This window comes from Raphanus sativus, chromosome 6 (genome assembly GCF_000801105.2).
Source record: "Raphanus sativus cultivar WK10039 chromosome 6, ASM80110v3, whole genome shotgun sequence".
Taxonomy (NCBI): domain Eukaryota; kingdom Viridiplantae; phylum Streptophyta; class Magnoliopsida; order Brassicales; family Brassicaceae; genus Raphanus; species Raphanus sativus.
Genome location: NC_079516.1, coordinates 34,896,865 through 34,920,814, shown reverse-complemented (window position 1 = coordinate 34,920,814; position 23,950 = coordinate 34,896,865). Strand labels below are relative to the sequence as shown.

The following is a 23,950-nucleotide window of genomic DNA, read 5'->3' as shown; positions in this document are numbered from 1 at the left end:
AATATTGTATTACTTACTAATACACCTCACAACATTTATATAAAAGTGATAGACTATTCTATGTATATGTATAGTACAACGCAATTAATCACATGGATATCACATTCCATCTGCTTCCACACGCGCACGCGCTTAAAGGGTGATTTTCGTCAATTTTGGACGAAACCTTTCACTTCAATGGGTTCATACTGTAGCATGACTATATTCTTTATTTTGTTTCCCCTTATGAATATCCCACAAATTCTCCCTTTTTATCTTTGTCTTTTTCAGGTATGTCCTCTTTTATCATTTAGAGCATCTCCAATCTACTCTTATTTTTGCATATATAATAGCATTTAGAGTCAAAATCACTTCAACTCATCTCTGTTTATTCCTCTAAAATAGAGATTGTCTCTATCAAACGATTTTAAATCATAATCTTGGAAATCATTGATCGGTTCTGTGCAATCACTAAAAGAATGCAACACATACACATAAACACATGCATATCATATATACATGCATTTATACATACACATGCATATCATACATACATGCATTTATACATCACACATGCATATATACATACATACTTTTATACTTTCTCATCGTAAACATCCTTTTTCTTTTGTAACTGGCTTTCTTAATAAAAATGCAAATATAAATGCAGAAAAGAAAATGTTTACAAGTCTTACCTTAAGTACAAAGCAGAAGTCCAATATGAAACTTTTTGAAAGAACCCAGAACCCAAAAGCCCAGTGATGAAAGAAGAAGCCCAAAAGCCCAGCAGACTAAAAGACACGCTCCAGGGGAAAGTGATAGAGATCGGAGGAAGGGAGACGGAGAAATTGATGAGATTTCTATGCTAACCACAACTGCATCATAGCAGAGGAGAGAGTAGGGTTTGATTCTCTGAAGCTTAGAATCTTGTTCCGGAGCTGGCGATCGATGACTCTGAAGAGTGCATCCTAGTATTCATTTCATTCCAGAGCCAATAAATGGTTGCTTGCCAAGCCCATACCGTGAGGAGACGAGGGGCACAAGGAGTAGTGAGGGAGACCATCTGCTGCAATGAGTCCTCCCATGATCGGTGCGGTTGGATGCCACATCTAGAACCACAAATCAAACGAAATCCTGCAATCCCAGTATAATTGAGAGCGAGATTCAGGTTATGAGTTGTAGAGGAGACATAGATGATTGACGTGTAAGCCCCAGGGCAGCAGATGATCCCTTGTGGGAAGGCGATCTCGGATCACAAGCCAGCAGTGGAAGCCATGTCTTGGAATCCCTCTTGATAGCCAAGCAACCGACGCCCATGGAAACATTCGATGCAATTGCTCTGAGGTAGTTGTAGACATCCCCAATAGAGAATTCCATACTAGTCTTCCCATTTATTTTCCATTCATAGAAATCTGGATCATCAGTGAGGTTTATAGTTGTTAGGTAAGCCAGAAGTTGGAGTTGAGGATCCGACCTTGCTGGAGGAATGCGCCAAGAGCCATGAATGGAGAGACGCAATAGTTGCAGCTGTCGGGATGCCTAGTCGCGAAGTGTCGGCATCAAGAAAGGTTTCAAGGCTTCCAAAAGGACTCCAGTTATCTGTCCAAAATCTCCCTGATCTACCATTCTGTACACGGAGGATGATGAGAGGGTAAACTACACTCTTCAACTTTAGGAGTTTATTTACTAGCCACGAGTGGAATGCTTTTGGCTTCTTCGTCCAATAGTTATGAATTGATCCTTTAAGAATGACCTCTTTGAACCAGGAAACCCAAACAAAATCAGGCCGGAAGAAGAGAATCCAAATAAGCCGCAAGGAACAAGATTTGTTCTAAGTATAGAGATCCTTCACACCCAACCCTCCTTGTTCTCTCGTTAGAGTCACAGTATCCCAAGCCAGTCGAGCACTGTTTTTGCTATCGACATCGCCTCTCCATAAAAAGGTACTACACATGGAGTAGTAGACATTCATATTTGCTTCCATTTTAAATTTTACTTTCTTTTTTCGATTCTTTGTTTGTTTATTTACTTCATTTCACTGTTTTTTGTTGACTTCCTTGATTCTTTGCATGATTGTATGTTTAGTTGTGTGTTTCTTGATTTTGTTCAAATTTCGCTCCTCCTTAATTGTTTACTTTTCTTATATATATTCTTCTCCGATTCCTTATTTAATTTTTTCTTTGTTTTTACCAAAAAAATAACTTTTTGTTTGTTTGCTTATATTTTCCTACCTAGTTTTAATTACTATCTGTCTAGCTCCATTTATCAATCTATCTTCCACACAAATATGTACTTTTATCTATTTCAGGTTACTATATGAAAATAGTACATTTATCAAACTATTTTTCACACAAATCCATACTCTTGGGTTATCAATAGGACATGCTACTTCTTTTAGCTTCTTTTCTGTTGCAGTCAATCGAAGTCCAACGTTAGAATGTTGTTAGTGTTTTGAAAAAATCTATCAAATTATTTGCGACTCTTTCTCTTTTGAAAGTTTTTTGTATAATGTATATGCCTTTAACCTTTTTCTTCTACATAAACTGATTTCAAATAAGCCCAATCATACATACTACAGATAAACATGATATACTTGTAGAAATTCTTTGTCATATATATTCATATTTTCTTCCATTCTTATTTGCTTACTTGCTTTCTTGATTTTTAGTTTGATTTTTTTTCCAACCTACTTGCTTTCCTTATCATATCTCTTCATTTGAATTTCTTTACTTGTTTTCTTTTTGAAGTCTTATTTTTAGGGCTATTTGCAAAAATGGCTCAAAACTCAAAATCAAATACAAAACTAACCCATGGATTTTTTTTGAACTTTCATTTGTCCTATTTGTTGACCTAACTTAAGATTGAAGCTATCTTAATGTTTTCCTAACGAGTTTAGGATTAGGAAGATTTTATTTAGAGTTATCTAGTTATATGTTTTTCTAATGAGTTTAGGAAACTAAGAGAGCTATATAAGAAGATATCATGAGATGATATAATGTATGAGTTAAGAGTTTAGTTTTGAGAAAAGTTTCTAAAGCATTGTTAGATCAATAAGGAGCTCTTGAGTTTGAGTTATTGATTGTTGAGTTACAATCATAGTTTTGGTTTCAATACTATTCATCTCAAAAGTTCGGATTATTCACGAAAATGCAATATTTTTTTTTAAATGATTATTTTTACTCTCTCATCCTCATCTTCTTCGAATATTTACAATATTGCAATTGACATCAATGCACCAACCGCCATGAACAACCAATTTCAAACTCTTAATGCACCTAAAATCAATTAACATTATTTCTATCTCATTTCTTATGAACTAAAAACATCTTTTTCACTTTCTCTATATTCATCCAAAAAACCCGAGATTTTGATTTTAAATTTTTTGTAGTTCATAGAACCATTTTTGGTGGGTCGCTTTCATTTGAACTTCTATGTGCTTTGAGAAGATTTATGTGTGCTAAATAAGTTATCTCACTAGTTGAATGCTATCTGTCTAACTAATTGTCTATTTCCAACAAAATTTATGTTGCTATCCGTCTCAACAAATTGTATATTTCCGTTTCACTCAATTCATACCCAGAAAAGGTAAAAAAAATGTTTGCATTTCAGATAGGAGTAATTTGAGGTTCCATAATTGTTTATTCACTAAATTAATTTTTTGTGTACCTATTTAAATTTGTCTCTATCCAGATGGTGGACAGATAATATACAATCACTATGATTTCAAACTGGCACTCTCGTCAGTTGTAGCTTCACTGATTTATTTCCCCTAGTCGCAACAGGAGAGGAACATTATGAGGAGAAAGATGGAGCATATCTAATACCTCCTACAAACAATACTCGATATCACTAATAGTAACGTTCAACTTTTTAAACATTTTTTCTCCTAGCAAACTTAATGATATACTGAAACCCTTTATGCTGAATAACAAACCCGTGAATATAATATTCTGTTATTATGGATCAAATAAGTTAATCTAACCATCATTGTTTTCAGTGTTTCATTATAATTATGAGCAAGAGATTTACCCGATTGCTTCCCACAATGTATATCAATCACATATGAGAAATGACTTTTCAACAGAGAGCTTCTCTAAGTATGTGGCCATGCTTCTTTATGTTTCAAATACATGGTCAAATGATGATTCAAAGGTAAGCATTAGACTTTCTAAGTAGATCTTTTGGGACTAATTCAAGCATACTAATTAGTTTGTCTTACAAATTGCTAATGAGGCTAAAAGTTAACAATTGCGTATCTTAAAACTTATTGAAAGTATGTAGTACAATTCATATAAAAAACCATAACACATAAACTCTGGCTTCAAACTGTATTTTTTGGGTTAAGGAAAGCTGAAATGTTTTTTTCAAACCATGATTTATGTCACTCAAGCCTCGACCACATTAAAACTCACTCTAGGCTCGACTAAAATCATCTCAATAGTCTCCACTTGCAACAAAATATTGTTTCTAAAGATTGATGATTTTCACTTTTATCTTCACATGGATTTGAATGGCTTCAAATCAGAGATCAGATTAATCGCAGCCACTGTCAATCTAGGTCTGGTAGAGAAAAAATATATATTTTTTATGGAGGGAGAATATGAGTAAGACAGTCTTTAAACTTGGCTTATATAGTTATATAGAACATACGAAGGAAACTTATAATTAATTCTTAAAATTTAGTGAATTAATATGTAGATATAGATTGTCCAAGAAGACGGTAGGAGGGGTTGGGATGGATTTAAAGCCTTTAAGAACCATTCTTGTGTAAGATCAAGAAAAGAGCCAAGTGTTGGGAGAATCAGAGCGACGACGTTTTACACAAAGGATCTTGTGTGTTACACGCAGATGTCGCAGAGTTATGGAAAGATGACGTGGCGATACTCATTAGATTCCAAGATATAACTTGCACATCAAGTTGAGAGAATAATGGAAGATTTGGATTCACCGAGATATTAGGAAAATAGAATATTCGGTAAGGACTACTTAACTAGATTGTCTAGGGCATATCTAGGTTAAGCACGTTATTGTAAAAGCTTGAGCAAGAGGGTGTTCTTGTCAAGAGTTAGACGATCGAGTGCCTTGTGTTGAGCAGCTCGATTGTGTCATTCATATTAGAAATTGGTCCGTCTCTAGTCGTCTGTGACTGAGAGTAATTCGGATTAAACAGATCTAGGAAGATTGTTTAAAAGGTTTCTAATAATCAAGGAAAGTGTTCTTGAATTGTGTTTTGTGTTCCTTTACTGGTTGTCTCTGAACTTTCATTTGGTATCAGAGCAGGAAACCTCTGTGGTATCATATACTACTAACAGGTTGAGATCCTGCGAGTTTCATGGACACGATGAAGGAACTAATCACGCTGCATAAGCCTATCATTCTGGATGGAGGGAATTTCGGACATTGGAAGGCTAGGATGCGTCACATAATCAGGGGTATCGATGAAGATGCTTGGACTGCAGTTGAAGATGGGTGGTCAGCTCCTACTGTGCTGATGGAGGACAACTCCTTAGGTCCTAAACAGAAAGATAAGTGGACTGACTCTGAAAAGGCCGCGTCAAAGTTTAACTCAAAGGCGCTCACTGCCATATTTTCTGCAGTTGATCTCGATCAATTCAAGATCATTCAAGGTTGTGAATCAGCAAAAGAAGCATGGGACACCTTGATAAATCACTTTGAAGGTAACACCAGTGTTCGAAGGACCAGAATTGATCACCTTGCATCCAGGTTTGAGAATCTACGAATGGGTGATGATGAACCAATTGATGGTTTCATATCCAAACTCAGTGAACTGGCTAGTGAATCCTCTGTTTTGGGCAAAAAGTACGAAGAGAAAGATCTTGTGAAGAAGTTACTAAGATGCTTACCACCTCGGTTTGAAGCCTACAAAGCAGTGCTAAACATCGCTGTGGACACTGACGAGATGAAGTTTGATCAACTCTCAGGGATTCTAAAGGTACATGACCTTGAGAAAACTGACAGACTCACTGATACCCAGAAGAGTATTGCGTTTGCTGCTGAATCAAAGGAGGAGGACAGGGTTGCTAAGATTGAAGAGAATCTTGGTTTAATGGCACGTAACTTCAACAAGTTTGTCAAGAGAATGGAGAAAGGAGGGAGTAGATCAAGTGGTCGTTTCCAGAAGAATGAATCAGATCGTGGTTCCAGACAAGATGCATCTAGAAACTCCAAGAAAAAGGAGTTACAGTGTCATGAATGTGAGGGGTATGGACACTTTCGCAACGAATGCCCTCTCACCAAGCGTAAGGAGCTGAAGTGTATTGAGTGCAAAGGCTATGGTCACACTCGTAGTGAGTGCCCTAACAACCTAAAGAAAGAAAAATCCTTAATGAGTTTCAGTGACACAGATTCAGACAGTGAAAGTGATGGAGAAGAGCTTCACTTAAACTTCATGGCTCTAATAGGACAAGATGTTGATTTGACTAGCACGACAGAAGCCAGTGCAGTAGATAGAGAAGATGAGGATGAGCTGAATCACGACCTTGAAACAGAGTATAAGACACTGTTTAATCAGTTTGCTGAACTGAGTCATGAGAATCTGCAATTGCTGAAAGATAAAGCAATGCTGAAAGCTCAAGTTAATATCCTGGAGTTGGAAAAGCCAGGGAACCAAACTTTACCTCTCTCCCCGCTGAAGGAATCTGATCAAGAGCTACTATCGGTCAAACGAGCCATGGCTGAACAGGAACGAATTCAGAAACTGTTCGAGATGAAAGTAGGTCAACTGAGTGAGCTACTTGAGAAGGAGATGGACAAAAGCAAGTTACTTGAAAGTCAGCTAGCTGAGAATCATAAGCAGATCAGAATGCTCTCCGTGGGAACATCAACTCTGGATCATCTCCTAACCATTGGACAGTGTCCGAGTACTAACCGTGGACTAGGATTTCAAGGATCTGCCTCCAAAACTTCCTCTGAGAAACCAATCTTTGTGAAGGAAGCAGTTAACGAAATCAAGGTGACTAAGCAAGAGAAAGGCAAAGCTGTTGTCAGTAATGATGAAGTCAAACGTAAAACACATAATCCAAGGAGAAGGAATGGGTGTCACTTCTGTGGAAAACTTGGTCATCACGTCAGATATTGCTACTTTCGTCAGAATCAGTATCAACGTGCTTGGAGAATGAATCTGTGCTATGTGGAACCGACTATATATGGTGGAGTATGGATTGCTAAACGTGACTTGTACCCAAATTACAAGGAAAAAATGCCGGTTGTGCCACACAATCAAATGAATGAGTCACATCTTCAGGAGGAAATCACATTGTCCTGTAACTTCTCAAGTACTTTTCATGAGAAAGAGTTTCTGAGCAACGTAGCCTATACGAGTGCTGATGCTGATGCTCCAGAAGAGTTACCATGGTACTTTGACAGTGGATGTTCAAAACATATGACTGGGAAGCTTGAATATCTTGAGAAGCTCGAGCTTATTAAAGGTGGAAAAGTGACTTTTGGAGATGGTGCTCAAGCTAAAATTCGTGGTGTAGGGGTAACAGACAGAGCTGATCTCCCACGACTCATCAATGTGTACTATGTGGATGGACTCAAGGCAAATCTCATAAGTGTGAGTCAATTGTGTGACGAAGGATTGGAAGTTATTTTTAATAAGAAGGAATGCCGAGCAGTAGATGGTGATGGAAACATAGTTCTGTATGGAGTGAGGTCTGGAAATAATTGTTACATGTGGAAACCATCTCAGACTACATGTTTTTCAGCAACTGAATCAAAATTGGATCTCTGGCATCGGAAGCTGGGACACATGAACACTAATGGTCTGACTCGATTAGTAAAAGCAGAAGTGGTTCGTGGTGTTCCTGATCTCGAGAAACACACCACCACTGTATGCAAAGGATGCTGTCAAGGAAAGCAAGTCAAGGTGCAACACAAGCAAATTACAGAAATCAGATCGAAGAAAATTCTGGAACTTGTGCACATGGATTTGATGGGACCAATCACCCCAGACAGCATCGCAGGGAGGAGATACATATTTGTGCTTGTTGATGACTTCTCTAGGTATACCTGGATTGACTTTCTAAAAAATAAATCCGATGCTCTTGATAGCTTCCGTGTGCTCGCATTGCAACTCAAACAAGAGAAGGGTGGAATCGTTCAGATTAAGAGTGATCACGGAGGAGAGTTTCAAAATGAGCAGTTCGAATTGTTCTGTCAGAGCCAAGGCATTAGACATCAGTATGCAGCTCCGAGAACCCCCCAACAAAATGGTGTTGTGGAAAGGAAGAACCGAACACTTCAAGAAATGGCTAGAGCCATGCTGTGTGGTAACAATGTACCATCCAACTTTTGGGCAGAAGCAATTGGTACAGCTTGCTATATCATAAATCGAGTTTACGTGAAGCCGAACACAAAGACTACTCCGTACGAGCTCTTCAAAGGAAAGACTCCGAACTTGAGCCATCTGCATGTATTCGGATGCCTCTGCTACATCTTAAATGACAAGGATCATCTGGGCAAATTTGATGCAAAGAGTGATGTTGGAATGTTCCTGGGTTACTCTACGAACAGCTCTGCCTACAGAGTATACAATCATCGTACTAAGTTCATTGGGGATAAAGTGAATGTTGTGTTTGATGACAGTATTGGTTTCTACCAAACTCAAGTAACTCAGCCTATTGATTGTGCTACACAGCCGAGCAAATCCAGTCCAACAACCGCGCAGATCAAAGATGAATCTGAGGATGAAGATGATCAAGAAAGATTAGAAGTAAAACTGGACCAAGGCAGAGTGCATAAGAATCATTCCCCAGATGATGTGATTGGAGGGATCTATGATGAGAGAGTTACTAGGAAGAAACAAATCGATTTCAAGGAGATGGTCAGACTTGCATGCTTCACTGTCAAGATGAATAAACTGGAATGCTTTGTATCTCAAATCGAGCCTAAGACTCTACAGGAGGCATTAGATGATGAATACTGGACAGAGTCAATGCATCAGGAACTTGAACAATTTGTTCGCTTGCAAGTGTGGGAGCTCGTTCCCAGACCAGAAGGTGTGAACATCATTGGCACTAAGTGGATACATAAGAATAAGACTGATGAAGAAGGGAATGTCATCAAGAACAAGTCACGACTGGTAGGGCAAGGATACACGCAAGTTGAAGGTGTTGACTTTGATGAAACCTTTGCACCAGTGGCACGTCTTGAATCGATCAGATTGCTAATTGGAATGGCTTGTAACCTTCGCATCAAGCTATATCAAATGGACGTGAAGAGTGCTTTCCTGAATGGGGTTCTACAAGAAGAAGTATATGTGACACAGCCAAAAGGATTTGAAGACCCTCACTTCCCTGATCATGTATACAAGCTTAAGAAAGCCTTGTACGGACTTAAGCAAGCACCCAGAGCTTGGTATGAACGCTTGACGGACTTCCTTGTTGGAACTGGTTTTCAGAGAGGAGGTGTTGATAAGACGCTGTTCATTGGAGAAAAGGGAAGAGACATCATGATTGTCCAAGTGTATGTGGATGACATAATCTTTGGAAGTACCTCGATGCCTATGGTGGATGACTTTGTCAAAACTATGACTAAGGAGTTTGAAATGAGTATGGTTGGTGAACTGAGTTATTTTCTTGGCCTACAAATCAAGCAGCTTGATGATAGGATCACTGTCTCCCAGAGCACTTATGCCAAGAATCTCATCAAGCGATTTGGAATGCAGACAAGCAAAATTGCCAACACTCCGATGAGCACTACAACCAAACTCTCTCGTGATGAAGAGGGTAAACCAGTTGATGAAAAGCTATACAGGGCAATGATCGGAAGTCTTCTGTACCTCACTGCAAGTCGCCCTGACCTATGCTTAAGTGTGGGTATCTGTGCCCGGTACCAAGCTTGCCCAAAAGAGTCTCACTTGAATGCAGTCAAGCGAATCATAAAATATGTGAAAGGTACTCTGGATTTCGGACTTCATTATACATTTGAGACTAACGTGAATCTTGCAGGATTCTGTGATGCTGATTGGGCAGGTTGCTTGGATGATAGACATAGCACGTCTGGTGGTTGTTTCTTTCTCGGAAATAACATGGTGGCATGGCATAGCAAGAAGCAAAACTGTGTGTCACTCTCAACAGCCGAAGCTGAGTACATTGCATTGGGAAGTTGCTGCACTCAGTTACTATGGATGAGACAAATGCTTGTGGACTACGGTATTATTACTAACCCTATGTTAGTACATTGTGATAATATGAGTGCTATCAACTTGTCTAAGAATCCTATTCAGCACTCACGCACCAAACATGTGGACATCAGACATCACTTTGTGAGAGAATTGGTTGAGATGAAAATAGTGATCCTAGAGCATGTATCAACAGAAAAGCAACTTGCTGATTTGTTCACCAAACCGTTGGACTACAACACATTCCTGGGGCTCCGTAAAGCCTTGGGAATTGTTAATCTCTGAATAAGTCTAGTCAGAAGAGAAGGGTCGCTGTAAATTCGAAATATCGTGTATAGTCTCCACCACCACAACAAAACCTTGAATCAACAAGTTCCTCTTTGTGAAGCATCCAGCTTGATCTCAAAACATACACCGACTCTGATTCACTAAGGAAGGGTACTCATCTTGGACTAGGATGCTGCAACATTTTAGGTCTGAGTCTTGATCACTACCTGGATTGAATAATGAAACACAAGAGAGGTGAGTGTAAGAAGGAGAGAAGTATGTGTGACACAAAAGCAGTGAAAAGTGACACAAGCCGTGAGAAGTAAAATAAAAAGGCCTGGAATGATGGATACTCGTTTTTGGAACTGGGTGTTACAGCACTTGCTTCTAAGCTCGATCACTGTCTGGACTGGGCAGAGCATATCACTGATTTTGTTTTTGAGATAACTCAGAGTGGAGCAGGGTGTTACCCCACTTTGTCTCTACTCTTGATCACTATCTCTTTGATCGAATTGGTGATTATGCTCTTGGTGACACAGAAAACTACAACTTGATATATACTATGTCGTGTTGAAGTGACAGACACAATAGGCCTACTTTGTGTTTCTATACCTTACAGATCAGTGTGATGTTGAGGTCATTGCTTGGATGGTTTACTGGGAGGAATCTCGTTTGTGACAGCTACTCGGCTGAGAAATAGCTACTGACTTGAGTTGATTTACTGAATTCTTCGAAAATTTTTTGGTGGTAGACTGTGTGTGAAAAGCGATTTCTGCTCCCCTTCTCTGGACAAAAGGCATATCAGATATGCCTGTAAATAAGTGTAATTGCATAGTCATGGTGCTTCACTGTTGATGCTAAGCTTCTCGTGAGTCCAAGATTCATCTGTTCCATCTATCTCATGACTATAAGTGATGCCTCATCCATCTTGGTTATATTTTAAAAAAAAGGTGGAGTCTTTAATGGGTTTTAGACAATGACATTGGTTTCTTTGGTTTGATTTGGGCTCTTAAGCCTTTTGTTTATTACTAATAAGCCCAATTGAGTGTGATAGGGTTTCAAAGAAGGTGCTCATATCTCTCTCATTCTCAAAATCGATTCATTTGTTCTCTCTCTCTTGGCGGCGACATGCAACCGGTTAGGAGGAGCTCACGCCTGAATCGCTCTCCGATGGCACCTGGCAGTTCGTCTCAGCCCTCACCGGCGTTCTCTCAGCCCTCTTCTGCTTCGTCCTCGCGGAGGCGAGCACATCGCCGTTCGACTCGAGCAGCCTCTCCCGAACCTCTCTCGCCTGAAATTGAATCCCTCTCCGATACGGATTCCGACAACGATGATACTCCTCTTGATGCAACTGAGATCCGTGTCAATCAGGCCAAGGAGCAACGTTTTGAGGAAAGTCGGAGCACGTACCGGACCAAATCGCAACTCTATCCTGAGCTCATGGCACCGCACACGACTCCTTTGGATCAGCGATTCTTTACCGCTGCGGCTGCCGAGAGGTTCCGTTCGCTTCGTCGTCGTAAGTTCATCACTCAACATCGGATCTCTCTCATCGATGTGAACATGCAAGATGTCAGGAACGTTGTGCGTGGAGCAGGGCTACTTCACACACTCACTGATGTGGATGCGTACCAACCCACTATGGTTAAGGAGTTCATTGCAAATCTCCAAGATGCTGAGGAGCGAGATGTTGGAGTTGCTGTGTATTGCAGGGGATACATGATTGACTTCTCTTCAAGTTTAATCAATGATATCTACTGTGTGCCTGGATTTGAGGATGACCCGAATTGGTTGGGTGAGAACATTGATGAGGTGTGTGGTTTTCTCACTGATGGTCGCATCAATCGATGGGAAAACATGAGCTCCAAGTTCCTTACTCGCACAAATCAAGTGCTCTACAAGTTGGTCTGCACGAACTGGATGCCTACTATGAACTACACCAACATGAACCAAGATCGTCTGAAGTTTGTGTACATGCTTCATCACAACGAAGACGGGTTCAACTTCGGGAAGCTTGTCTATGATCAGATCATGGCTATGGGAGCTAGAACTAAGTCAAAGCGAGCTTGGCGCATCATGTTTCCAACATTGATTCAGCAGGTCATCAACTATCAGCAGCGTTTTCCTGTTGAAGAGTCCACTGGGTTTCCGAAGCTTGTGGTCAAAGACATTAAGGCTGGTCGTGGAAATGGTGCAGATGCTCGACCTCCGAACCTTGAAGAAGATCTGAGTCGTATGATTACCGGTCTCAATGCGATTCGCATTCGGCTGAGGAGTAAGAATATCAGTGCTCTTTGCTTTATCTGGTTGTTTTGGCTAATGTGCGCTTTTGTTTTTATCCCCATGTGCATCTAAGCAGGGGGAGAATATGTTCTGCCACATCAACAGACTGAGCCAGCTGAAGACGAGCCAGCTGAAGACGGAGGCAATGACACTGAGGAACTGAGCCACTGTGATGGTGATGAAACGGAGGAGCTGAGTGACACTTTCTAATGTGTTGATTCTGATTTCTAGAATTCGGATTATCGTGTAGTTTTAAAGTAGTGAGATCTTGTGGTTCTTGTGTGCTACTCTTAAGAATAAGTTCTCCTAAGCAATGTGTGTTATCTCTAGGAACTCTTTGATAATCGGATATATCTATGGATGTTTTATGCTGTCATGTCCTGTTGCTTGTGTGGAAGTTTTCGTATTTATGCAGGATGCTTAGATTGTCACATTGAGATAAAAAGGGGGAGAATGTAAGATCAAGAAAAGAGCCAAGTGTTGGGAGAATCAGAGCGACGACGTTTTACACAAAGGATCTTGTGTGTTACACGCAGATGTCGCAGAGTTATGGAAAGATGACGTGGCGATACTCATTAGATTCCAAGATATAACTTGCACATCAAGTTGAGAGAATAATGGAAGATTTGGATTCACCGAGATATTAGGAAAATAGAATATTCGGTAAGGACTACTTAACTAGATTGTCTAGGGCATATCTAGGTTAAGCACGTTATTGTAAAAGCTTGAGCAAGAGGGTGTTCTTGTCAAGAGTTAGACGATCGAGTGCCTTGTGTTGAGCAGCTCGATTGTGTCATTCATATTAGAAATTGGTCCGTCTCTAGTCGTCTGTGACTGAGAGTAATTCGGATTAAACAGATCTAGGAAGATTGTTTAAAAGGTTTCTAATAATCAAGGAAAGTGTTCTTGAATTGTGTTTTGTGTTCCTTTACTGGTTGTCTCTGAACTTTCATCTTGTGCAGATATTTGTGGAACGGGAGTGATGAAGATAGTGGCATGTTAGTTGCGAGAGTCCTATGTATATATGTATGGAGAGAGATGAAGTAGAAGGAGAATCTGAAGAGTGAATCTTCATCCAGAGTTTACAGTTCTGAAGAAGGGATTAGGGGTGTAGATTAGAAAGACCTAGGAGAAGAATAAAATAATTTATTATTTAAATAGAAAAGGATATTTACATAAAAGGGAAATTGCACTATATAACCTTCAAACAAATTATAATTCATTTGATAACTAAAAACCCTAACTTTCATCTATACCATACGAACGCAAACCACTTAATCCTAAGACGAAGAAAGAACATGGATTCCGGGTTTGCATGATTGAGTTTGGAGGAGAAGATGGCACTGAACGAGGAGGTGACGCCGCGATTTCTTTTTGAGTTTCTTTAATGTTGTTGATCTTGATTTTTTCGTTGTTATTTAAATTGTTATAGTATGCTACATTGATATGGCATGGTGAAAGAATAATTACTCTGGACCAGCGAATTCGTGTATCGCTATGTCTGCAAAAAAAAAGAAAAATGTGAAAAAGATGAACTCGCAGACTATACTATATGTAGTGAAAGAACATTATAGTATAATAGGATTCTTATATTTTTGTACCATTCGCAAGTACCAATCTAAATAATATGGTACATTTGTTGTATTATTGTACCATTCGTAAGAAATGGAAAACACTTACATCTCTACTTACCATTGACACTAACGAACATATATAATTCTTGTTACTCTGTAAATATCACCTACACACGTATGATCAGTATTGCTATCACCATCGATTGTGGTAAATTTATTATTTATCAATTTATAGTTTACAAGTCTATGTACTTATACTATGTATTTTGTTCCATACTATTTGAGTTTAGGGATATACTTACGTTTAGGGTTTAGTGATTAAGATTTAACATTTAGGAGTTGTGAATTGGGTAAGAGCCTTATACTATTCAAAAGTTAGGTCTAGGTTTAATTTAATATTACATAATATTATATACTTTTTCAGATTTTGATAATTGGGTTTAGGGTTTATATTTGAGTTTGGGGTTCAGTAATTGGGTTTAAGGGTTTAGTATTTAAATAGAATGGTGATGTTTAAAGTTTAGGGTTTAGTATTTAGAAATTGAGGTTTAAAGTAAAATTTAATATTTACGAGATGTGAGTGGATTCAGAATTCTATTCTATTTTAGTGATATAGTATAGAAAAATCGGATGTAAATTTATGTAGTAAACAAGTGTGTGGTGTTGGTGGCACCATGTTGTGTGATAATTAAGTCTGGAGTGTCAAATTGTCGATGTCTTCAAATTTATCTCTATTACTGGCATCTTGAAAAATAGTACTGGATAAAACTTAACATAATTATTATGGATTGAATTATGTCAAAATCAATGTTCTGCACTTAATTTTCTTTTCAAATTGACAAATTATCCCTTAACTAAATTGTATTCTGATTGGTCTATTATTTTTAGTGAGTTGGATGGCTATATATTGATTATTATCATTGGAGATAGTCCAAACATTTAATACTCCAATTCTTTTAGTTCAGATTCTTTTTCGGCTTCTATTTTTTTTTTGACTTCTTCTACTACTTTAGCATACACCAGCGGGTCTACCGTCTTCATTTTGTTCATCGTGATTACATGTTCTCTAAGATCTTGGAGCAAAGCCTTGGTGACTTTGACGGCAATACCACGGATGAACCAAGAAACCGGTGGCACATTAAGAAGCGAAGATGGCTGAAATATATGCTCCATTGTCACCTTTGACCCAATCCTTCCCTTGCTGCCGCTACATTTTTTGTACTCTTCTTCACTAATCGGGGACCTAGATTTGCACAACCGTTTCTGATCTACGTACAGTGGCTCTATTTTCCAGCTACCCTCAAACACTTTCATGTGCATCACTTTCACTTTCTTATATGTTGCCTAAGCAATAACACAAATTATAGTTCACCCAAAAATGAACGAAAACAAATTGAGTTTTTGTGAGGAATATAGAGAAGCTCTCTTACTGTAACTTTTTGATGGTTTTCATCGATGATTAGATGTATTGGGATAGTCCCATTATACCCAAGTATCTTCCATCTCAAAACCTTTTCCACTTCCGTTATCTGCCTTGGTCCATCCTTCTTTAAAACCTTTGTTGCTAATGTGTCCTTCAAAGGAATTAAAAAGACCACAACTCTCAATTATTGCTAATAGTTGATTCTTACATTCGAGTCGTAGAACTTGTGAGTAAAACAAACCAAACGTGTGCGCCAATTGTTCTTGTACTTGCCCATTGAATGGAAAGATCCCATATTTCTTGGATCAGTGAACAACTCGAAGACGGCTTGAGGAGGAGATCCCAATGTGAAATCTATGTTTAAATGGCAAATGCCGTTTTTTGTTTTCACCTTAACAAAAAGGTTAAAGACGTTCAAGATCAATTTTCCTAAATTCTAGCATTTCCTATAAAAACAAACAAAAATATATTCCACGTGTATTGAGAGAGAGATATATGTTTGATTCTTTGCTGTTACCTTCACCTTAGCAGGTGCATCGTTCCATGGATGTTTTTTATATTCAGAATTCCAAAGATTGTTTTGCCTCACCAGTTCATCCAAGTCATAGTACTTAGGATCGGTAGCAAGCAGTGGCATAGATCTAACATGGTCTATTTCCAAGGATTCGGCCTACAAAAAAACAAGAAGAATCGTTATCTCATTTGCGTAATTAAGCACCAACACAAGTATTTTTGATATTTATTGCTGATTTACTATTACCTTTTCTTTAGGGGTTAAATCAGGATCCCAATACCATGGTCCCTGAATATACCTATCTTCTTCTGAAACTGAACTAGATTTACCATTCTTAGATCTCTTGGACGTCGTCTACAAACGACAAACATAATCATGATCTAATCTTTGCTGTTAATTAAGCGATATACTAGACTTCCAAGGGTCTTTTGATTGGTGGAAATGAACTGACCTTAAGGGGCTCTTGAATATTCTGATTGATCCAGCCACCAAATCCAGGGAATACACCCATCTCTATTCGAAAGTTAATTAGTCTACAAAAACTAATGCTTGTCTGATGATGGCAAGAATAAATGACGATCTACATATTGTATATATTATGGTTTGTGGAAAGGTAGTTAAAGTATCTGCATATTGAGAGAGTTGTGTACGTTAAGTATGGTGAAACAATGAAGTGGGCAGCTCAGTTCTCGTGAATTATATGACGTACAAGCAAAGACCTTCCTGTGGAAAGAGGAGACCAAAGTGTTCAATAATTCTTATCTGGTCTGTTTCCTGATCTCTCCGATCTCACTCGTTCCCCCTGAACCATCACCAAATTCTCATCGACTCTGTTCTCAATAATCTCATTTCTGCATGAGCTCGCGTCAAGAAGTGTATCTCGAGAACACTCCGTTCTCTCATTGGGAAACCATCAAAGAAGCTACGTCTATCCAGAAACTCCCCCTCACCAGTTTTAACGTTACTCGGTAGCTCCATAGTTTCTTCAGCTATGAGACACTCCCAAACCTGATAAGACTTGAGTTATCTTATCTCGTACCTTAATGAAATTTGGGATTCAAATAGTTAATTGATATGCCTTTAATTAGACATATAAACGCTAGGGAAAATTTTAACTAAACCCTAAACTATGGAGATAAGATGACCTAGGAGAAGAATAGATATTAAACTAATAAATCACTTTGCGTCTGAAAGCAGCAGGAAATGCAAAACTACCTTTGCTTCTTCCAGAAGACAAGTGCATTTGACATTTGAAATGTGTTGGTACAGGAAATGCTGTATTAGCTAAGGAAGCAGCTGCAGTTACTATCTGGGCTATCACCCAAAATGTTGATGTCGCAAGCACTGGGTAGACTTTTACTCTTTTTAATCCTACATATGAGGTATTTGTGACTGTTTTATACTTATTTAAGTGTTTATGGTTTGTTGGTGGGGTTGAACATAAGAGTCTCTATAACGACAATCTGGAAGCTAGTGTCATTGTTCTTAAAAGCTCATAGACGAGTGGAAGGAGCGTATGTGACACGCCTTGCAAAGGTAACTCATTCTTGTTAGTAGTAAAGTGTTCTGCTCTTTCCCTTGTCTATGTTATCTTTTTTCTCCCACTTTACCAGTAAGCATAATGCAAACGCTATAATCGTAGCATCTGATCGCATATTTTGTTGAACAAAGTTAACTCACTTGAATCTAATCGTCTGATGTTGCAGGATGCTACAAAAGATATAGATGATGAGTAGAGAGAAGCAAACTAAAGAGGAGGGAACAGCACATCAACCGATTTGAATCCATGGCAGAGAACCATGTACCAAAAATTGAATGTTGTTATCTAAGGATGACACTGGTTGCTCGATTTTTGTTCATAGGTGAGATATAATTTGTGTTTTTTTTGTTCTCTACACAGAACTACGAAATAGAAAAGAAACGTGTTTATTCTAGATAGATGCACTTACTTATATAAGTGAACCTTAGAAAATGAAAGTATTCGGAGTACATTTGGGTACTCAAACAGCCAAGTTCCAGCCAAAACGTATATAAATAAATATGAGAAAATTTCCAAAAGCAAAACAAAAAAAGAGTTTGGAGATTTTATTTGTCAAAAGAATAATAATTCATGATGTCCCACACCACCATTGGTTGGTTGGTTGATTTCACTAAGCAGTAGCTTCCTTCAAGTAGGCGATGAGATCAGCGCGTTCTTGTGGCTTCTTAAGCCCAGGGAAGACCATCTTAGTTCCAGGAATGTACTGCAATGACAAACACACCAATCAATCCCAATGTACAAATCAGAATGTATATCATACATACTATTATTATTAAATAGTTACCTTCTTGGGGTTGAGCAAGTAATCGTACAAGGTCTTCTCTTCCCATTCAACAGCTTTGTTCTTGTTAGCAGCAGAGTAAGAGTAACCAGCTGTTGTTCCAGACTGCCTTCCAAACAGACCGTTTAGGTTTGGTCCTATAAAAGGGTTATTCACAAGTCAATTGTAGCAAAGAGACAAGACTACAACTCGTGTTTTCAGGATAAAACACGAGTACGACATAAGACGATATCAAGGTTCTTGGATCAGATCTAGTGATGATGATGATTTGAAAATATAAGGTTGCAGATTTGCAAAACGGATCAAACAATCAGGGATTGATTAATATTACCATTTTAACAACATGGCCGGATAGATTCCAAATCATAATAAAAGCCAATCAGAGAATTAATTAAAAATTGAAGAGATGAGAGTAATAACCTTGTTTGTGACCGGCGCCTTTGTCGACGGTGTGACACTGAGCGCACTTGGTCCTGAAGATCTTCTCACCGGCCTTGGGGTTCCCTGGTGGTGCTTCATCAAACGACGCCATTCTCGCGGGAGATAATAGGAAGAGCAAATGAAGACGGAACTCGGTTCTCTTAGGGTTTCTGTGAGGACATCACAATAGACGAGAAAGCTCTCTCTTAACCATCGAAATAATGGGCCCGTAACTAAATGGGCTTTTCAGTGGGCTCCAATTACCGTAGAAAATCAGTCAGAGAGATTGATTACAGCTACTGCGATCACTTCTTTAAATTTTTAAACGAGTCGGTGTTGTCTAGTACAAGAAAATCTTCACAATTTGATAAGGGAGTAAAGACGAGAACCTAATCAACTAAGAAAAATTGATTGTGCGTCTCATCCTCAAGCAAATACATCACATTGATTACATAACATGAGGTGGGTGATTCCGTGTATAGTATGTGTGTGAGAACTAAAGTCGACTATCACGTCTTTATCTATCTTCAAAATATTAAAAGACATTTTACCAAAAAAAAAAATTATTAAAGACACATGCAAAAAGACAAAAGACAACTTTTAGCAACTGGTTTTAGGCTGTCTCTCTCTCTCTGTGTAAACCGTGGAACTGGTTTATTCTTTTAGTCAAAACGGAAAACAAGTGATCCATCCCCGTTTAGACGGTGCTTACATCACGCATGACGAATTTCACAGGTAAAGCAAATTTATTATTTTTTCACCCCACGTGGTTAATGACTAGCAGACGACTTTCACGTTCTTCTTCTGGATTTTTGACCAACTTTTGTTGGCTTTTCAGTTTACATTGCTTTTTCTCTTAAGTCTTAAATTAGACTGGTTAGATGCATGAGTTTACTGGGAAAATTACAAACTCACCTAACAATTACTTCCTCTAATTTAAACTAATCATCATTTTAGAGCAAAAGTATTCTTTTACAATTAAAGACTGTTTTATAATTTCAGTAAAATTTTCTACTATGTTTTAAAAAATGTATTAACTAATTAACAAAACAATAAATCAAGATAAAACTGAATACTTATTTTTAAAATTTGAAACGGAAAAGTATATACTTCATCTGTATCATTTTAAGTAGTTTTTAAGATTTTTGCACATTGATTAAAAAAATATAAACTTCTATACAATTTCTCTTGGTTATATAAAAAATCATTAAATGAAACTATTTCAATCAATAAAAAAAATTAAGTATTTTGTAAATGGTCAAAAAAATTAAATGATATTAAATTTTACCTAAAACAAAGAGAATATCAACTATTTTGAAAAAAACAAAAATTCTCTAAACACTTCTTAGAATGATATGGAGGGAATAATATATAGTATCAGAACAATAAATTATCTAAACTTAAAAGCTAAGTAAAGTCTAAATTGTGAAATATATTATGGCAGAACGAGAAGTAAAATTTTATATAGATTTCGAATTTTGTTATGAAATGAGAGAAGTGTTGCTGTGAAAGTTGTGTCTTTCTCATTAGCTCTTGCCACTTATATATAGTGGTTGTCACATAAGGTTTTACATCAATGGAGAATCTACACAATGAATACACTTTGACTACATTCAATACAATATCAAGACTTGGTCAAAGCTCATAGATGCTTAGGTTGAATGGGTCTTCATCTTGACAAGTCTCGGGCGGAATGTAGACGGATCGAATAGACGGGTCGGATGTAAACCTCCTTGGTCTTGGTTATAGGCAATCCACACAAACCAAACTATGGTTTATAACACTCCCGCTTGGATGCCATAACCATATCGGGCTTGTAATGTGCTAACGTTGCCTCATTAAAACCTTACTAGGAAAACCCATTGGGACAAAACCATAGTTAAGGAAAAAGAGTACAACACACATTACTCCCCCTGATTTGGACATCACTGAAGGTCCTTGAGTCTACGCAAGCCAATCTGCTTCGTGAGCTTCTTGAATGTGCTGGTGGGAAGTGACTTGGTGAAGAGGTCGGCTGAGTTCTCACTAGACCGGATTTGGACGACATTGACCTCCTTGGCTTTCTGCAACTCATGGGTGAAGAAGAACTTGGGTAAAATATGTTTGGTCCGGTCACCTTTGATATACCCATCTTTGAGTTGAGCAATGCAGGCTGCATTGTCCTCATATATGATGGTCGGACCATTGTCCTCGACCATACCACTATCTGATCGGATGTGTTGGGTCATGGACCTCAACCATACACACTCACGACTTGCCTCATGCATGGCTAAGATTTCTGAGTGATTAGATGAAGTGGCTGCTATAGTCTGTTACATGGAACGCCATGATATTGCAGTACCACCATGAGTGAACACGTAGCCGGTTTGGGACCGAGCACGGTGTGGATCAGATAAGTAGCCTGCATCAGCAAAGCCTACTAAACCATCTTTGGTTTCATTTGTATAAAATAAACCCAAATCCTTAGTTCCTTGAAGGTAACGTAGGATATGTTTAATTCCGTTCCAGTGCCTTTGGGTCGGACATGAACTAAAACGAGCTAGGAGGTTGACGGCAAAACATATATCTGGTCTAGTGTGGCTAGCCAAATACATTAACGCTCCTATGGCACTGAGGTAAGGCACTTTAGGACCCAGGACGTCCTCATCGTCCTTCTTAGGACCGAATGGGTCAGTATCCACTCCAAGGGACCTCACAACCATTGGGCTGCTCAATGGGTGAGCCTGGTCCATATTAAATCTCTTGAGTACTCTTTCTGTATATGCCTTTTGATGCACAAGGATTCCTCCTTTTATGTACTCAAGTTGTAATCCCAAACAGACTTTAGTTTTACCTAGGTCTTTCATTTCAAACTCTTTCTTGAGACATTCAACTGTTTGGGCGATTTCCCCAGAGGTTCCAATGATGTTCAAATCATCAACATACACTGCTATGATAACAAATCCATTGTTTGCAAACTTCTTTATAAAGATACATGGACTGATAGGGTCGTTCTTATAGCCTTCTTTGGCAAGGTACTCGCTCAAGCGATTGTACCACATTCGACCACTTTGCTTAAGTCCATATAAGGATTTGTTCAGCCTTATGCAGTGTTCTTCTCGAGAACCTTTGTTAGCTTTAAGCTCAATACCCTCTAGTAATCTCATATATATTTCATTATCCAGTGGACCATAAAGGTATGCGGTTACAACATCCATTAACCGCATATCCAAATTTTCTTTGATGGCCAGACTTATTAAAAATCGAAATGTAGTTGCATCCACCACAGGGGAGTATGTCTCCTCATAATCGATGCCTGGTATTTGTGAGAATCCTTGTGCAACAAGCCGTGCTTTGTATCTTACAATTTCACCATGTTCATTTCTCTTCCTCACAAATACCCACTTATATCCCACTGGTTTAACATCACAAGGTGTCCGGATAATCGATCCAAAGACATTCCCTTTCTTAAATGATTCTAACTCCACGTTTATGGCTTCTTTCCATTTTAGCCAATCTGATCTTTGAGTGCACTCTAGTATAGACGTGGATTCATGATCCTCATTTAAGTCCATCATTTCAAGGGCTACATTATATGCAAATATATCATCGATGTCGACATCTTTTCGGTTCCATTTTGTCCCAGACATTAAGTAATTAATCGAGATCTCATCATTATCAATGCCTTCAGTACCATGAGGCCCGGCGTCCCGAACCCCAAGTGTTGATACTGACGGCATAGCCATTTCGGCCTTGTCTGGACAATCTATGACCTCGGTTTCTTTTGCACCTTTCTTTGTTTTCCGAGGTCTTTTATCTTTGGAAACAATTGGTCTACCACGCTTGAGGCGTGCCTTAGACTCAGTAGCCACTTGATTGTGTCCATCTTGGACATCAATACTTATTGGTGCATTACAAGCTGGTATATAGGACTTAGTCACTCTTTTCGGGTCAGCAAAGGAATCATGCAATTGATTAGCTAGCTTTTGCATATGAATTATTTTCTGGACCTCTAAATCACATGATTGAGTCCGAGGATCTTGCCATGATAAGGATGTTTGATTCCATATTATCTCTTTGCCCAGCTTGTTATTTTCTATCCCTAATGTTGGGTACTCTGATTCATCAAAATGACAATCAGCATATCTGGCCTTAAATAAATCTCCAGTAGTAGGCTCAAGATATTTAATAATGGTTGGAGAATCAAAACCAACATATATCCCCATCCTCCTTTGAGGTCCCATTTTTGTTCTTTGTGGTGGTGCAATAGAAACATACACAGAACATCCAAATGTTTTAATATGGGACACGTCTGGCTCATGACCCGAGAGTAATTGGGATGGAGAATATTTATGTTCACTGGATGGCCTTATTCGTATCAATTCAGCAGCATGTAAAACTGCATGTCCCCAAGCTGATACTGGTAGCTTCGACCTCATGAGTAATGGTCTAGCAATCAACTGGATTCTTTTAATGAAGGATTCGGCCAATCCGTTCTGTGTATGTACATGTGCCACGGAGTGTTCCACACTTACCCCCATGGACATACAGTAATCATTAAAAGCTCGGGAACTGAATTCACTTGCATTGTCAAGACGTATAGTCTTTAGTGGAAAATCTGGAAAGTGGGCTCTCAGTCTTATGATCTGGGCCAATAATCTTGCAAGTGCCAAGTTTCTAGATGATAATAGACAAACATGCGACCATCTGGTCGATGCGTCAACCAGGACCATGAAATATCGAAATGTCCCACAAGGTGGGTGAATTGGTCCACATATATCACCTTGTATCCTTTCCAGAAAGTTCAATGTTTCTTTAACCTCCTTTACCGGTGATGGCCTTATTATTAATTTCCCTTGTGAGCATGGAATACATGTAAGGCTCTTAGGGATAATATTCCTTTCTTTCAAAGAATGACCAGTTGAGTTCAAAATTATTTTGCGCATCATGGTCGAACCAGGATGGCCGAGCCTTTCATGCCATTGTTTGAACTCATCATTCATTGTGGCATTTGTCTCAAGCACTTTTATATCGGCACAATAGAGG

At 38.6% G+C, this 23,950-nt stretch overlaps 4 protein-coding genes across 4 annotated transcripts; 1 reads left to right on the top strand and 3 right to left on the bottom strand.

Annotated features, from left to right (window-relative positions):
• The first annotated feature begins 11,560 nt into the window (after nucleotides 1-11,560).
• On the top strand, nucleotides 11,561-12,883 carry LOC108836624 (uncharacterized). The gene is made up of 2 exons (XM_018609761.2): nucleotides 11,561-12,665; nucleotides 12,750-12,883. Exons 1-2 carry the CDS (start codon nucleotides 11,561-11,563, stop codon nucleotides 12,881-12,883), a joined length of 1,239 nt encoding a protein of 412 aa, XP_018465263.2.
• A 2,085-nt stretch (nucleotides 12,884-14,968) lies between these two features.
• LOC108809946 (uncharacterized) lies at nucleotides 14,969-16,782 on the bottom strand. The gene is made up of 6 exons (XM_018582077.2): nucleotides 16,636-16,782; nucleotides 16,431-16,538; nucleotides 16,188-16,340; nucleotides 15,912-16,061; nucleotides 15,678-15,821; nucleotides 14,969-15,591 (listed from the first exon to the last, which is right to left on the bottom strand). Exons 1-6 carry the CDS (start codon nucleotides 16,693-16,695, stop codon nucleotides 15,187-15,189), a joined length of 1,020 nt encoding a protein of 339 aa, XP_018437579.1. The 5' UTR covers nucleotides 16,696-16,782; the 3' UTR covers nucleotides 14,969-15,186.
• Nucleotides 16,783-18,094: 1,312 nt separating this feature from the next.
• Nucleotides 18,095-19,182, bottom strand: LOC108806630 (cytochrome c). The gene is made up of 3 exons (XM_018578789.2): nucleotides 18,926-19,182; nucleotides 18,509-18,642; nucleotides 18,095-18,427 (listed from the first exon to the last, which is right to left on the bottom strand). Exons 1-3 carry the CDS (start codon nucleotides 19,035-19,037, stop codon nucleotides 18,335-18,337), a joined length of 339 nt encoding a protein of 112 aa, XP_018434291.1. The 5' UTR covers nucleotides 19,038-19,182; the 3' UTR covers nucleotides 18,095-18,334.
• A 1,668-nt stretch (nucleotides 19,183-20,850) lies between these two features.
• LOC130495798 (uncharacterized) lies at nucleotides 20,851-21,153 on the bottom strand. The gene has a single exon (XM_056987313.1). The coding sequence runs from the start codon at nucleotides 21,151-21,153 to the stop codon at nucleotides 20,851-20,853; it is 303 nt and encodes a 100-aa protein (XP_056843293.1).
• Nucleotides 21,154-23,950: the final 2,797 nt, after the last annotated feature.

What these genes read in the sequence shown, in the direction of transcription:
- LOC108836624 (XM_018609761.2), top strand. Translation starts at nt 11,561, where the DNA reads ATGGCACCTGGCAGTTCGTCTCAGCCCTCACCGGCGTTCTCTCAGCCC. An exon ending in GATTCGCATTCGGCTGAGGA is followed by an intron (nt 12,666 to 12,749) that starts GTAAGAATATCA and finishes GCATCTAAGCAG; the next exon opens with GGGGAGAATATGTTCTGCCA.
- LOC108809946 (XM_018582077.2), bottom strand. Translation starts at nt 16,695, where the DNA reads ATGGGTGTATTCCCTGGATTTGGTGGCTGGATCAATCAGAATATTCAA. An exon ending in ATTTAACCCCTAAAGAAAAG is followed by an intron (nt 16,341 to 16,430) that starts GTAATAGTAAAT and finishes GTTTTTTTGTAG; the next exon opens with GCCGAATCCTTGGAAATAGA. An exon ending in AAAACCATCAAAAAGTTACA is followed by an intron (nt 15,592 to 15,677) that starts GTAAGAGAGCTT and finishes GTTATTGCTTAG; the next exon opens with GCAACATATAAGAAAGTGAA.
- LOC108806630 (XM_018578789.2), bottom strand. Translation starts at nt 19,037, where the DNA reads ATGGCGTCGTTTGATGAAGCACCACCAGGGAACCCCAAGGCCGGTGAG. An exon ending in AGGCGCCGGTCACAAACAAG is followed by an intron (nt 18,643 to 18,925) that starts GTTATTACTCTC and finishes ACCCTTTTATAG; the next exon opens with GACCAAACCTAAACGGTCTG. An exon ending in ACTTGCTCAACCCCAAGAAG is followed by an intron (nt 18,428 to 18,508) that starts GTAACTATTTAA and finishes TTGTCATTGCAG; the next exon opens with TACATTCCTGGAACTAAGAT.
- LOC130495798 (XM_056987313.1), bottom strand. Translation starts at nt 21,153, where the DNA reads ATGACCCAACACATCCGATCAGATAGTGGTATGGTCGAGGACAATGGT.